The sequence below is a fragment of the Zalophus californianus genome, chromosome 8 (genome assembly GCF_009762305.2).
Source record: "Zalophus californianus isolate mZalCal1 chromosome 8, mZalCal1.pri.v2, whole genome shotgun sequence".
NCBI lineage: Eukaryota > Metazoa > Chordata > Mammalia > Carnivora > Otariidae > Zalophus > Zalophus californianus.
The window spans coordinates 49,362,549-49,378,927 of record NC_045602.1 but is presented as its reverse complement, the minus strand read 5'-3'; the positions used below and the strand labels follow the sequence as shown (position 1 = coordinate 49,378,927).

Genomic DNA, 16,379 nt, shown 5'->3' with positions numbered 1-16,379 from the left:
GTCATGTGAAAAGCAAAGAAGGAAGAGCCATTCAGACACCGTTTTGCTTCTGTCTTTTCCAGAAAAGGAGAGTGTTCTTTAATCTGATGTGGAACAAACACAGAGTAGAGACAACAGTAACGCAAGATGGGTGAGGAGCTATTACAGTACCCCATCACCTTAAGTGAATTCAAGTCCAGTGAAGTACAAAGCCCGGGGTGTTAAATGAAGGGAGAATCAGCATCAGGGTTGTAGGCTGTGTTTATCTGGCTACATCTCGAGTAGGGAATTTAGCAAGAAGTTAAAAGCATAGGCTTTGTAGTCAATGAATTAGGTTCAAATTCTGACTTGGCCACTTTGGTAGCTATGTGACTTTTGGTAAGTCACTTGATCTCTATGGACTTCAGTCTTCTACATGTGTAAAAATGGGGACAACAATCCCTATCTCACAGAATTACTGTGAGGATTAAGTGAGATAAAGCATGCAAAGCACTTGGTTAAGTGACTAGCCCCTAGTAAGTGCTCCAAATCATGAGTAATCTATTAGTGATGGGTCAACCACATAATTGTGAATTTCCATGATAGAGAAGTGATAAATAAGAGTCTCTTTGACCTTTAGAATAGTAGCTGGCATATAGTGCTCAATATATATTTGTTAATGAATGAATGAGTGAATGAATGAATGAATAAATAAATAAATAAATATTAGATGCTCAAATGTCAAATTCAGAGGCACGAAGAGTCTGATTTATATATGTAAGCCAGGAGGGAATAGAATACTCTTTCCCATCCTTATTTTTTTTTAAGATTTTATTTATTTATTTGACAGAGACAGACACAGCCAGAGAGGGAACACAAGCAGGGGGAGTGGGAGAGGGAGAAGTAGGCCTCCCGCGGAGCAGGGAGCCCGATGCGGGGCTCCATCCCAGGACCCTGGGATCATGACCTGAGCCGAAGGGAGACGCTTAACGACTGAGCCACCCAGGTGCCCCCCCATCCTTATTTTTAATGGCTACAAAATACTTCATTGTTTGGCTGAATTGTTGTTCCCATAACCCTTCCCTTATTTTGATTTAACCATTTCTCTGTTTAGGACATTTCGGTTGTTTGAATTCTTTACCACTGTAAAGAACAATGAGATAAGCATGTTGGTGTATATACCTGTGCTCCCTCTGCTGATTGTTTTCCTGTGCTACATACACTCCCAGCAATCAAAGTAAAGTTTTGAAGTAGTTATCATTTTCCAGAAAATTTACACTCCTTCTAGCAGTGCATTAAAATGCAAATGTCTGTTTAAAATATCATGTACTATAAGAATGTAGGGAAGCCACTTGAGGGAAATTCTTCCTGAGTGATGTAACATCTCTCAGATCCTGAGGATAGGGTAGAGTAAATAGTCAACTGAGCTCTTGGGCTCTGACGGTCAGGATATATCTGTTGTCTCTGCTCTGCAAAGACAGGGCATGCGTGTTCTTCAGATAGGAAACAGGAACTCTGTGCGTGGGCCTAAAAGGGAGTGTGGGCTTTGAAACAGGAAAAAAGAAGCCTACTTCTGATAGTGAAAGAGACACATTGCTGTGCTGGTCTGATCACCCATATGCTACTAGGTCAAACTGTTCCTCTATTCCCACTCACAGTTAGACCTGTCCTCGATTATATTTGCAGTTTTATTTTGTTTTCCAAGTGTTTCATGCTCTTTTCTAAGTGTTCCTAAGCTCTTTTATTTTTTTCCATTTCAGGAAATGGGCACACACTTAGATATTCGAATCAGAAACCAAGCAGTTATTTGATACCTTCCTCTTCCTCACTCCCTACATCCAGTCCTTCACCAAGTTCTGACTGTCTCTCTAAAATATGTCTTTTTTTAGATTAAAGATTTTATTCATTTATTTGAGAGTGAGAGAGCATAGGAGCAGGGTAAGGAGCAGAGGGGGAGGAGCAGAGGGGGCAGGAGAAGAAGGCAGAAAGAAACTCAAGCAGACTGCCCACTGAGCAGGGAGCCCGATGCCAGGTTCATCTCATGACCCTGAGATCACAACCTGAGCTGAAACCAAGAGTCTGATGCTTAACCAACTGAGCCACCCACGTGCCCCTAAAATATTTCTTTAATTGTTTACTTTTCTTGACTTCAACATTCCAGTCCAAGCCACCATCATCTCTTGCTCAGACTACAACAATGCTCTCCCACCTCATTTTCTTGTTCCCATTCTTGCTTCTGCCAGTTAATTTCAAATGTTTGGTGTAAGTAATCTTTTAAAAACTCAAATCATCGGGCGCCTGGGTGGCTCAGATGGTTAAACATCTGCCTTCGGCTCAGGTCATGATCCCAGGGTCCTGGGATTGAGTCCCGCATCGGGCTCCTTGCTTGGCGGGGAGTCTGCTTCTCCCTCTCCCTCTGCCTCTCCCCCTACTTGTTCTCTCTCTGTCTCTCTCGCAAATGAATAAATAAAAAATCTTAAAAAAAATAAAAAAAATAAAAACTCAAATCATCTCTCATGATTTCTTTTTGTACTTAAAATCCAAGGTCCTTAACTTGACCCATAAAGCTTTGCATGATTTGACCCCTGCTCACTTCTCCAGCCCACCTTTTGGCTCTCTCTCCCTTGCTTTCTCTGTTTCAGTCACAATGGCTTTTCCATTCTTGATTTTTCTCTCAGCTCTTTCCAGGCTTGGGGTCTTCGCACATGCCTTTCCCAGGCACTCTCTTCCCGCCACCCTTCACCTGGCTAATTCCCATTCCCATAAACTGGCAGGTCTCAATTTAAATGTCATTTCACAGAGAGGCTTTCTGGCAGCAGCCTCTTCTTTTCCTTTATAAACTTCTCACAATTAAGTATTTATATACATAATTACATTTTATAATTATGTAATTTATATATAATTCTAAGTTATAATTATATATAATATACATAGTGTGTATATATATATATATATAAAATTCTGTCTCTTTTATTACAGAGTAAGTTTCTTGAGGCCATGGATAATGTTTATCATGTTACCATTAAATATCTACAGTTTAGCAAGATGTCTGGCACAGTCTAGGTGTTCTTCATTTAAATAAACCATAATGTCCAGCCCAGTGTTAGAGAAGTGTTAAAATATAGTTACTTATGGAAAATACCGTTTCCATTTAAATGTACAAAATTAGGGATTTTCAAGTTTACTGTCATATAACTGAGTTCAGGAAGTATTCTCTATAGCATGAAACCAACAAAGGCAAGTCATATTCAATCCACATTTCAGAGTATTTCCAGTTTTTTCCTGTCCTCTTGAGAATTGGGACAGGTTTGGGATCAAGGTAAGATTAAGCTAGCTACTTTTCTGTGGTTGGTGCCTTAACACTCTTCTACTTCCTCACCTGGGGACATGGCTACTTACCAGCAGGCTGTGACACAAGGCATGGAAGTTCTGCTGATTTGTCTCCAGCTCATCCCAGTCCAGCTGCCAACAGCTTGTGGGTCTGAGGATGAAGGGCAGTCCATATGTCAATGACTCGCAGATCCCACTGGAATTTAGAGCCCTGGCAAGAGACAATGGCAGTGAAAGTCTCCTCAGTGATATATAGAACCTTGACATCAGATCAGATTAATTCAGCTTATGTCTAAGACTCTACTGTGAAATCCTTTGGGTTAGGGCCTGTGAATTATTTACCTTAGCATGGCCAGCACCTAGCAAAGTATCTGGCACATAGCAGATTCTCAAAGCCTGTTAATCAATGAATGAAGCATCATCATGAAAAGCCATCTAGACTCTGATGGATGTTTCTTCTCCTGAGCTTATTCCATTCCAAGTGACTTTTCTGGGGATACTTCCAGAACACCCCTGCTATAGTAACCATGTACCATAATAGTATGCTAACCGTCTGCATCCCAGTCCTGGCTCTCTTGTGGCAAGTGCTGAAAGAGGATGCATTTAAGAAGAGGATGAATTGGGGTACCTGGGTGGCTCAGTCAGTTAAGTGTTCAACTCTTGATTTTGGCTCAGGTCATGAGCTCAGGGTAGTGAGATTGAGCCCTGTGTTGGGCTCCGTACTGGGCATGGAGCCTGCTTAAGATTCATTCTCTCCCTCTGTCTCTCTCACCCCACCCCCATCCTCACTCTTGGTCTCTTAAAAAAAAAAGAAGAAGAGAATAAATTTAAGAAAGTTCCCCAGCAGCATCTGCTGTCACAAACCCATGGACAAGCTTACTCAGATACTTGTGCACAGGCATTGTGATAGGAACTAGGAAGCAGTAAAAGTGGTCTTTGCCATCATTGCTAATTTTACCCAAGAACTGGTTCCCCTGGAGGCAGGAATTCTAGTACTTAGAGAAATGGCCAGGCAGGAGTAGATCCTATCTACCCCCTTGTTCCTTGAAGGTCAGACCTCTGTCCTGAGGCCTAAACACAGTAAGGTATTCAATACACAGCTGCTGAATAGATAAACACTGCTGATCTTGTTTTTCTTTGTGTTCAGAGACTTTCTGGATTTCCAATCCTCATCCAGGTTTCAGAATGTCCTACTGAGGCATATCTTCCACCATCTGCCCATTTGTCTCCACATGCTGAGCAGCCTGAGCTTGCTTTTTCATTCCCATAACTAGTTTCTGCTTTGGAACTGACTCCCACCTGCCTGATACTTGGAGATGCCCTCTACCTCAGGACTTCCTAGTTGGAACCAGGAAGAATAAGCATTTGCATGGACTGGGGAAATTCCCTTGTCCCATACTTTATCACCCGGAGCTTGTAACGAGAGGCTGACGACTGGGAGGCCATCTGGTAGAGTGTGCTGAAGTCTCCTTTGGGGTCATCCATTCTCAAGGAGCCATCAGCTGTGCCAGGGAGAAGGGACGGGCTGAGGAGTCGCTCTTGGAGATCACATTTCAGGCACACTACAATAAAAATGGCATCGGGGGAGGGATAGTCTGTCACAAGTTACCTCAGGCTATGTGATTAAGAGACAACATCTGCTACCCATTCCACATCCGCCAGGCAAGTAAGGCTTGGGAGGAGGCAGGGGAGGGGAAAGGGGAAAGTATGACGGGTTTGGAAAGGCAGAGCAGGTCTGGACCTAACAGTGTTGCTCAATACAATAGTTAACTTATTTTCTGCATCTGATATGGTTTTTACTTATTTTACTTCTGGGCTGGCTGAGCAGTTGCCTCATAGTGAGAGATCTAGCTTGTGATCCAGTCTGAGAGGAACATGGGCCCTCTTTGGAGGGGGCAGCCAACACTATAATATGCAGAGGCCCTTTGCAATCACAGATGGAAATCTTGCCTCTGCTGCTTCCCTCTGGCTAAGCTTTGGCAAGACTATAGGTCAGATGAAGAGCAGGAAAGCAGAAGTCAGGGAGTCAGCTGACAGCTACTGTTTCTCTGTGGGCTCTTCTAGGGACATTCAGGGGAAGGAGAGGAATAAGTTCCTGAAATGGTTTATTTTCTAATTCCCCAAAGAAACCTGAAGGTAGAACCTTCTGGAGCATCACTGTGGCAATAGACAACTGTTCTGAGGGGGCCTCACCTAGGTATGAATTATTCATCAAGGTATTATGCCCTTCTATATTAAGGTTCTGCTCTGGCAGGTACATTCACACGACACAGTGTACAATGTACTGTTGCACTAGGCTTGCAGCCTAGTGCAGAAAAACTACAAAGTTTTTCAATAAAATGTATACCAGGTTTGAATACTGTTAACAAACATGACGTAAAAACAAAAGCAGAAATAATGTAGAAAAAGAGATAGGATGGCAGCATTAAAGGTCAGATCCATCTGGCCCTCCTGGGCCCAGCAATCAGATGTAGACATTAATTCTGGGTAAGACAGTCGTGGCCTGCTGTGTCTCAGAGCCCAGGAAGTCAGTAGGAGGGGCTTGGCCTAGGACTCCCCTCATTTCCTCTGTGCCTGACTTCTCCATTGTTAGGTATCTGGGCTTTAGGACTGGAGAGCTGTGTTCATCTGGCTGAGATTCTCAACTCTGGTTGATAAGAATCACCTTTTTATTAAGAAACTTTTAAAAGATACTGATGTCTGGGCCCTACCTCACACTAGTGAAAGTGGGATCTCTGGAGATGGAATCAAGATACTGGTATTTTTAAAAATGTGATTCTTACTGCAGCCAGGGCTGAGAACTACAGGCACTATAATCTCGACCGTATTCCAAAGCTGAGAAAACTGTCTTACCAGGACTAGAGTCTAGAATCAGGTGTGCTTCTCACCATCCTGAACCCAGATGCAGAGGTAGCTGACTCCAAACCCAAGAAACGAGAAAAGACACTCATCTGAAGCTGACTGTGCACTCTGTCAGAAGGAGGCCTCTGAGGGAAGCACCTGGGTGGGGGGGGGGAAGGGCCCTGGGCAGCTACAGAAGAAGGTGGAGTGGGTGGAGAACCTTTTAAGGAGTCAGAGTGAACATCTGAGGAGCAGTCCTCAAAAGATTCTAGAGTAGAAGAGCTCAGTGTTCTGTTTTGTTTTGTTTCATTTTTTATAGTGAGCCACATTTCCAGAAATCCAGTGTGGTAATGCAGCAGTTTTGTTTTTTTTTTTTTAAACAATGGATAACTATTGTATGGTCTTTATTGTAGTTGTATAAACTCTCAGGTTGGTCATACCCACCATGGAGGAGGGCTACTTTCCCCAGATCTCACTCCAATTGCGCCTGAACATCTGGATTCCAGTATAGGCCTCCCTAGTAGAAGAGCTGATGAATCTGGGTCTGAGTTCCACCATGCACCCAGAAGACCTGCAAATTTCTGAAAAATGATTGCAGATGGAGATAAACATTCTGGCTCTGACCCTGGTACTGAAAGCCATGGAAAGAGGGAGGGAAAAGGCAGAGAAATTCTCAACTGTACCATGGGAAAGTGCTGTACAACAGTTGAAGAAAGTCTGGTTGCTGGAGTTCCTGGCCTTGGAGGGCCCCAGCCCTCCTTATGAGAGAAGTGCCCAGCATGAGGCAGCATCTTTGTTCACAACTGCCCAGCATGAAGCAGGTTGTGTAGTAGGTAAGGGTCCGGGTTCTGGAGGCAGATAGACCTGGGTTTGATGAATATTTTCTGGGCTGAGTGTGGTCAAATGTACAAAATATAGATTTCTAATCTTAAGAGTTAAGAGTGGGCTCTGGAGTTGCATAACTTCAAATTCTGCTATTTTTTCTGTGCTGTCCTGTGCAAATGTCTAATTTCTCTAAGTCTCAGTTTTCTCATCTGTAAAACAGGGAGATAATATCGGTATTTAATTGATTCTAAGACACATTCCACCCCCCCACATACTAACATCTCTATATGTGTCTTACAATTGCCATTGGCCAGACACACACTCCAAACACTTACTTACTACTTTAACTTCTCAGTAAGGATAAAATAATATTTCTAAGTGATAGAAAGCACTATGTCACGTTTAATTGGCAGTGCTTTTCTTTCTTGGTGGTACATAAAGTAATGGTGTATCTCATAACCGATAGCATCTTAGATTCAATGACATACAGTAACACTACCTGCTTCATGGTGGTGGGTGAAGATGAAATGGGATAAGGCAGAAAAGGAGGTAGCATAGTGCTTGGGGAAAAATAGATATGAAGTGGTCCAGAAGAGGGGACAGAGAGGAATTGGCACCATCAGCCTTGGACAAAAGGAGTGGAAAGGAGGTCCAGGGAAGACTTACACACCAAGGAAAGACAGATTGAAATCAAGGTAAGTCATCAAGGGCATCCCAGGCCCTAGGTTGAAATGGGGGTGTGGGGAGGGGTGGCGGGTAAAGATCTGATGGCTATCCCCAGAAAGAAAGGACGACCATGTGTCTTCCGCTTTCAGAGTGGGAGTCTATACCCATATTTCTCATTGAACTCCTCCTGCCTCTACTAGTTGGGCTACTAGTTGTCCTCTGTGGGGCCTGCTTCTGTAGTTGCTTTAGTTTACCTCAGTTTGATGTCTTCCTGTCCAGAAGACCTCTATTTAATCTTGGTTTAATCTTTGTTCTTTACCTTCTCACAGGCCCTGTTGATAATTTTTAAGGCACCAGCATGCCTCAAGTTATTATGTCAATAATATCTACTACAATTCAAAATGAAAAACTTGAGAAAAATATATGATTCATTGTGCTCTTATTTAGTTTGGGTGCTGCCCTATTATTGAGGTATCTAAGTCTTTGCTCCTAAACTAACTGGCCCTTGCTGTCTAGGCCTAATTAGGTTCAGTTTTTCTTAACTGTGGTTACTTTTTAGAAGTTCTTTTCTTACTCTTTGTGCTTACACTGCACAGCCTCCTTCAGTCTCTAAACCTCAACTACTGTGTATTCTGACAACTCACAAATCTAGAATCTTAATCCAAGACTAGGATAATCATAGCCTATATAATAGGTCTTCTGGGGGTGTGTACTTGAATCATCTCTGGCTCTGGAAATGTTGCTGAAACATCGTGAAGGAAGAAGAAGATGGATATGCTCTTGGTCTGTTCCATTGTTATGTAGCCAGGCTTTGAAGAAGATCTCCATGCTGACAACATCATTGTCTATAGTCTGAAGGTCAATGTCAGTTCCCAGGATAGAACTCTCTGCAGAAGAAAGGGAATTAGTGGGTAAAGTGTTTAATTCTTTAATTGTAAACTTTGAAAAATGTAAAACTTTAAATGTACCCATCTTTTGACCCGCCAATTCTATCCCCTGGATATCTAACTTAGAGACATTCTTAGATAGTACACATGGACACATATGCAAAGATATTCAGTACAGCATTGTTGTAATAACAAATAATCAAAACCTGAAGCAGGAAGCAATTCAAATACCCATCAATAAGGGAATGTTTAAATAAATTATGGCACACTCAACCTTTGGAGAATTACACAGCTGTTAACAAAGTAAAGTTAAATGCACTGGCAAGGAAAGCTGAGAGATAGTAAGTAAATAAAGTTGTAGAACAGATGTATAGTATGAACCATTTACATAAAAATAAAGTAAAAAAAATAAAAATGAAACCCTTGGCCTAAGTACATATATATGTATGTAAATGCATTTTACAAAGGTTTGGAAGGCTACCATCAAACTGTTAATGGTGGGAAGGAGTGGAAACAGGGCAGAGTTCTAAAATACATTTCCTTTTTATTATTCATACTTCTGTTTAAATTTTGTTGTATTTAGGGTGCCTGGGTGGCTCAGTTGGTTAAGCGACTGCCTTCGGCTCAGGTCATGATCCTGGAGTCCTGGGATCGAGTCCCGCATTGGGCTCCCTGCTCAGCAGTGAGTCTGCTTCTCCCTCTGACCCTCCCCTCTCTCATGCTCTATCTCATTCTCTCTCTCAAATAAATAAATAAAATCTTTAAAAAAATTTTCTTGTATTTGAAAAACACTCTGGAATACAAAAACAGCCAAAAAAAATAATACAGCAATGCAAGTTAAATACTTAGTTAACAAGGGGGAGCTTCAGCTTCTTCAGCTATTTATTTATTTTAAAAGATTTTATTTATTTATTTATTTGAGAGAGATCAAGAGAGCACAAGCAGAGGGAGTGGCAAAGGGAGAGGGAGAAGCAGGCTCCCCGCTAAGCAGGGAGTCCAACGACGACCTGGGGCTTGATCCCAGGACCCTGGGATCATGACCTGAGCTGAAGGCAGATGCTTAACCAACTGAGCCACCCAGGTACCGCTTCTTCAGCTCTTATTTCACGGTAAAAATGTATTTAATTATTACTTTTGCTATAAAAAGCATAAAGGAAAAAATTGGTGCACTCCCAGGCTTCACCTCAGATACAGATTATACAAATTTGTCATTGGCATGCTGTAACTCACAAGTGTAATTAGCAGCCAGGAAGACAGAAATGGTCTAGTGGAGTGTGCTTTGATTCCATATCTGAGTGAATGGAACTGGGTATGTGGGGAGATGAGGCTTTGCTGGTCTACTTCCTGTTTTAGGCAACACTCACTCAGGCACTGGGGTCTGGGTCTGCAGGTAAAGGTTATCAGTAAAAGCCAAATGTAAGGTAGTAGAAGAAGCAGAGAGAGAGGAAATGAGGCAAGAGCTGGAAAGAAACAGAAGAGGAACCTGATTTTTTTTGCCTTACCATGAAGGACTCCCTGAAATACTTTTACAAAGAGCCTAAGAAAATTGATGAATTAACTTCTGTGTATGACTCACAGACCCCAGGGAGAAGACTGGTTTATTTCTAGAACGACATTCCTGAGGACGAAGTGGCAGAGGTACCAGACTCTCCAAACGGAACAAAGGGCTTCAGTCCAGCGTGTTGGTACCCACACAGGGAGTTGTGGTGAGACTCAGATGACTTCATGTTATACTTAATGACTTATTCTGTAGCTGAAAAGGGGCTCCAAATGCATTTCTCTTTGACCAGTATGATTAAAACTCTGCCATCTTCCATGAACAGTTCTGAGGATTCATTAACCAAGTATTTCATTCATTCTATCAAGCAGTAATTTTTTACTGTGTACTATATAGAATATGAAATATTGTACAGGGTACAAAGATTATATGATACTCTTTTCTCTTACGGAGTTTGTAAAGCTACATTATTCTTTTTTTTTTATAGATTTTATTTATTTATTCATGAGAGACAGAGAGAGAGAGAAGCAGAGGGAGAAGCAGGCTCCCCACAGGGAGCCCGATGTGGGACTTGATCCCAGGACCCTGGGACCATGACCTGAGCCGAAGGCAGATGCTTAACTATCTGAGCCACCCAGGCGCCCTAAAGCTACATTATTCTTGACCATTCCTCCTCAAACTGTCATCTGACACATTATGTTTTAGGTACTACAGTGATAAATATGAAGTCACTGCCCAAGAAATGTTCCTCGTGAGTAAAGAGAAAGTATCTTTTTAATAACGTGAATTTTATTTTGTCACAGGCAAAACATGAAGTAACTTAATTTTACTGAGCCTGAGGCCTGGACTTCAATTTGAGTAACAAGTACGGAAAGAACTGAACCCAAAACTTCAGTGAGGCAAAATCAGTATTAAAGCATGAGAAGGCAGATACAAAACGAAAGAAATGGAATTGAGCGAAGGATCTCCAGAAGTGGAGAGGATAATATGGTTTAGATTTCAAACAACAGATTTTGCAGAAGAGAAATGTTTCTTTTCTTTTCCCCAGGGAAAGGGTGGAAGATTAGAAACTCCTACCATGGCAGTATAAGACCACAGCAAGTTCTCTCCCACCAAAAACCTGGAAATAGAAAAATAGGACTTCCTTAGATAGTTAAACTACAGTATCAACACAGAGTAGTGAGGCCAATGAAAAACAGTTACCTTAAGAAAAGAGAATGGTTTACAGACCAGAGCAAGATTTGGCTACAGCCTATGGATGAGACTGGCTTATCCAAAGAATGAATGTGTCCATTAGAAGGGGAGAGGGTTGGCCAGAAATGGAGCACAGAGAAGGGGAGCAACAGAAGAATGCCCAGTCAGTGCCCACCCAAGTGTGGCTCAGAGGAGAGGGCATGCTGGCTCAGCGACATGTCCTGATGGCAGGATGTGTTTGTCAAGTCTCTGCTGTTCTTGATGTTATGGTGGCTATGGTTCTCTAAGATATTCTGACTTATACTTTGGTCTTGAGCTTGGTAAGGTGAGTCTATCTCTGAGACACTACTGACAAAATCAACTTTCTGATCCTGCAAAGCTGAAGAACCAAGCCTGAAACATGGTCCCTTTATGAAGGAAAATACCAGTGTTCCCTGCAGATACCCCATCAATGTTCCCGAAATTTTTTCCAACTTCTTAACCTACAGGTTCTTGGGAGAGCCACAGAGCTTCTTCCTTTGCAGAAGTTCTCATGTAATCTCCATAGAGGCTCCATGCTTCAGATTTAAGTCCACAGTTTTGCAGGCTCAGAAGGGAGTCAGCAGCTTCTGAGGGATAGTCACATTGGCCAAGCTAAAGACTAATGTGGAAACCAGAACAGACTAGAGGGAGAACTTTTTTTTTTTTAATCCATTTTCTCTGTCACTGGTTCAGGCATTCTTTTCCTTAGGTCTGGATCAGAGCAGTAAGCATCTTAATTGTCCTATCAATTCCATTCCTTCCCCTCCACTATTTCTTATGTACTACTACCAGTTAATTTTTCTAAAACATGGTTTCATCAGTTCCCTCCTTTGCTAAAGAGCACATACTGCCTTCCTTGGTCATTTTCTTTATTTCCCTCACTCACCCTGTACCACTTGGTTCTACTCATTATTCCTCAAATATCCCACTCTTCCCTTCTGTGATGGCTCATAAGGTTCCTCCCCACCCTCTGCTATTGAGATCCTATATGCCCATTCATTCCCCATTCCCTAGCTCGGTAGCTAGCTTAGAGCTGAAGCTTAGCAAATGCCTGTTGAGTTCAACATTTGCTCCCCCTCCTCAGCTCTCATTATTTTTCCTGTAACTCTTCTGCTTCAACTAAATTAGTCTCTTTGCCACACGACTTCCTTCCTTCCTTAGCACTTTTATTACTGTCAATCCATGGCTCGCTCCTCCCCCAAAACTCAACTCCAAACTGACTCTGTCCTGGAAGTTATGCTTAATTATATCCTCCCTTATTTGGGTTTAATCATCAACTCCTGGGTATCTGTGGGCTTCATTTGGGCAATACTAATTACTCTTGCTAATCTGTTTCTTCAGAAGGGTTTTCTTCTCTTTCTGTGAGTTTATGAAAAGTGGTGGGATGTGATGGGAAGAGCAGGGTTATATGACTTTGGACAAAGTGGGGATAGTACAACCTATTTCATAGTTATATGAGGCATAAGAAGTGAGATGATTATCTATGAATGGCATGCCTAGGTCCAACAAATGGCATTTTTCCCCTTTTTCTCTCATCAACAAAATGATTTGCTCTTACAGGATAAGAATGTGCTTTCCTTTTTTTTAAACTTTCCTCCCCATCATTTCCCTTGGTGACTGTTTTCTCCCCACCACTGACATATGTAAGAACACCAAAGGCAGAGAATTGTGTTCCTCACAAATACAATGAGATGTGCTAAACTGGGCACCTGGGTGGCTCAGTTGATTAAGTGTCTGCCCCCTGCTCAGGTCATGATCCCAGGGTCCTGGGATCCAGTTCTGCATCGGGCTCCCTGCTCCGCAGGGAGTCGGCTTTGCCCTCTGCCCCTCCCCCCTTGTGCTCTCTCTCCCTCCCTTTCTCTCTCTCAAAAATAAATAAATAAAATCTTAAAAAAATAGGCAATGTGCTAAATCTGAGGAATGGGGAAGAGACTTGTCACTTCTCAGATGTTGAAGAGCAGCTCCCACTTTGACTGGCGAGCAGCGCACCAGGCACTGAATGAGCCAGTCCCACTGACAGTATGAAACAGGAAGGTTACCGGAGTGAGTGGGGCTCTTAAGTGTTTGGGTGGTGAGGACAAGAAAGGACTGGTTCACTGCAGCCAGGCTGCAATCAGCATTCACATTCAGTGTTTGGACTTGCCCTGCCCTCCTGTGGCCACAAGTAGTGACACCTTTTACTGAGCTCTTGCGGAAGGGCCACAATAATAGGAAAAACTAACAGAGCCAAATGATTGAAAATAAGGTAATGCCTAAAGCAGTCCTTCTCAGAATTCAACCCTAAAATAAGGTTGCAAAATGGAAATGTGTTTAAGATAGAATGTACCACTTTATTTTAAATTTCTTTTTTTTTTAATTTTATTTATTTGAGAGAGAGAGAATGAGAGACAGAGAGCATGAGAGGGAAGAGGGTCAGAGGGAGAAGCAGACTCCCCGCTGAGCAGGGAGCCCGATGTGGGACTCGATCCCGGGACTCCAGGATCATGACCTGAGCCGAAGGCAGTCGCTCAACCAACTGAGCCACCCAGGCGCCCTAGAATGTACCACTTTAATACACAGACACAGAATATCTAAAGTAGAGACCTAGGAAAATAGTGCTCCAGCTCAGTCCTGTAGATCCTCCCTCGTCCTACAAAGGCCCTGACCTATAGGCCAGACCTGTTCCTTTCCAAATGGCCCTCATATGGCCTGTCCTTGAGCAGGATGGGCTTTAGGGGTTCTGGGAACCTCCTGAAATTGTATATAATTCCATCTGTACGTGTATAGGTATATTCTAATAGGGTGGAGGAGGGGGACAGGTCCTGAGCTTTTATCAGATTCTTGAGAGTGCTGTGACTCCAAAAAAAGGTCAAGAGCCACTGCAAAAACTATGGAATTGTGATATCTTAGCCTCCCTAGGCCAGTTTGCAATCAGTGCTGTCTAGCTCCTGAATATAGTAGTACAGAATGTTAATAACTAGGATAAGTAATCAGAGTGGACAAAGTTTGCTCAGGAACAACTGTGCAGAGTCATTTAACCACTGTCTTTAAATCAACAGTGGCATGAGGATAATCTCCAATAGCTCACAATGTTGGGGGCAGCCTGGCTTGTCTTTCTGAGCTCAAGTCCCTCATTTATGGAGGTGATACTTGGACCCTGGAAAAAAGGAGAAGCTCCTTGAAAGGAGGTAGCAGGGTAGTGATGATTATAGTGATGTAGACTCTCTAGAGAGGTGAGTGCAGGACTGACCAAGTGGTGACCATCTTCCTAGGGTTCCAATCTACAAGAGAGCAAAACATCACTAGAACTGTAATGAGAATAAAGAGACTTTATTTCCCAGAACTCTTCTCAGGGAGAGTAGAGATGTCATTCATTCATTCATCTTTTCATTCAGTTCATTTGTCATTCAAATAATTACTTATTTAGTGCCTTCTATGATCCAGGCACTGATTGTGTCAACAATGAAAGAGATAAATTCTCTGCTTTTGTGGCTTACATTCTATTGGGAGAACAAACAATAAACAAACAATAAACAAACAATGGGAACAAAAACAATTACAGAAAATGATAGGTACTATGAAGAAAAATAAAGCAAGATAAGGTTATGGCGTGCGCATGGGTGTGTGTGTGTGTGTGTGCGTGCGTGCGTGTGTGTGTGTGTGTGTGTGTGACATTTTTCTCTTCAGGAAAGTTTACGATCCAAGTTGTAAGAAAATACATTTTATTTATGGGCCTTAAGAGCTCTATTTTCATTTTACAAAAAAAAAAATGCAACCCACATGCAAAAGAGGTTGGTCCCTACTGACTGAGATATACCATCGTCTAAACATAGTTTGACTTGGAAAACACTAGACTTATAAGGTATTTAAAGAGTCCTCTTTTTCTGCACAAACATGTTTATATATTCTATAAACAAAGAAGCATTTATTGTAAATTGCAATGCAAATATGAAAAGCTGACTGGGAGAAAGTGTCTTCATAGGCAGTGCAGTGAGGGAGAACAGGGAAATGGGCTATTTAGGAGGTCTGAATGAAGAGGAAGTGGGGCTAGGAAGGCATTACATCTATTGGTATGGCCCCAAGAACTAGCCCAAGGAGCTTTGTTTGCCTCTGTAATGTCCAAGGGAGCCAAGGTCAAGATTTACTCTGAGGTGAAAACAAAAGTAGGAGGAACCAAGAAAGAATATAATACTTACTGGGGAGCTAGGAGGAAGAAGGAATAATTTTAAAAAGACACGGAAACCCAAGGAAGTCCTAACATATGTCTAGGCAGACTATGTGACAGCTTTGTGATTCTACATATGTGTATGCATTTTTGTATTGTTGGAGGTGTATCTTCAAGGTATTGGATTTCTAGAAGTGAGAGTGGTAAGTAAATGGACATGTCCCCAAACCAAATAATCTAATTAAAAAGTGGGCAGAAGACATGAATAGACAGTTTTCCAAAGAAGACTTATAGATGTCAACAGACACATGGAAAATGCTCAACATCACCGATCATCAGGGAAATGCAAATCAAAACTACAATGAGAGATCACCTCACACCTATCAGAATGGCTTAAATCAACAATACAGGAAACAATAGGTGCTGGTGAGGATGTGGGGAAAGGCGAACCCTCTTGCACTGTTGGTGGGAATGCAAACTAGGGCAGCCACTCTGGAAAACAGTATGGAGGTTCCTCAAAAAGTTAAAAATAGAACTACTCTATGATCCAGCAATTGCACTACTAATTATTTACCCAAGGAATACAAAAATACTAATTCAAAGGGATACATGCACTCCAATATTTATAGCAGCATTATCTACAATTGCCAAACTATGGAAACTGCCCAAGTGTCCACAGACTGATGAATGGATTAAGAAGATGTGATATATATATAATTGAATATTACTCAGCCATAAAAAAGAAATCTTGCCATTTGCAATGAAATCTTGCCATTTACCATTGGATGGACCTAGAGAGTAAGATTAAATAAAAAAATAAATGTTCAATAAATGAATCAACAAAAACAAAACAAAACAAAACAAAAAGTAAACGCACATGTCATTTTGTTAGGTATTGCCAAATATCCCTCAAAAAGGGTTGTGCCACTGTGCATTCTACCAGCAAGGCAAATGTGTTCTCATACTTTTTAACTTTTGCAAATATAATAGGTGGTAAGTAGTATGTCGGTGCAGT

General features: G+C 41.9%; 1 protein-coding gene across 6 annotated transcripts in view; it reads right to left on the bottom strand.

Annotated features, from left to right (window-relative positions):
- The window catches only part of LOXL3 (lysyl oxidase like 3), a 92,350-nt gene that overhangs the window by 34,976 nt on the left and 40,995 nt on the right, over window positions 1-16,379 (bottom strand). For 4 of the 6 annotated variants that reach the window (XM_027620490.2, XM_027620489.2, XM_027620492.2 and 1 more), the window contains exons 5-7: window positions 8,334-8,507; window positions 4,688-4,850; window positions 3,358-3,499 (exon numbers count right to left, since the gene is read on the bottom strand). In XM_027620490.2, coding sequence (XP_027476291.1) covers window positions 3,358-3,499; window positions 4,688-4,850; window positions 8,334-8,507 — 479 coding nt within the window. Of the gene's footprint in view, window positions 1-3,357; window positions 3,500-3,630; window positions 3,666-4,687; window positions 4,851-8,333; window positions 8,508-16,379 lie in introns of those variants that run through there. The other 2 variants (XM_027620491.2, XM_027620494.2) reach the window with 2 other exon arrangements.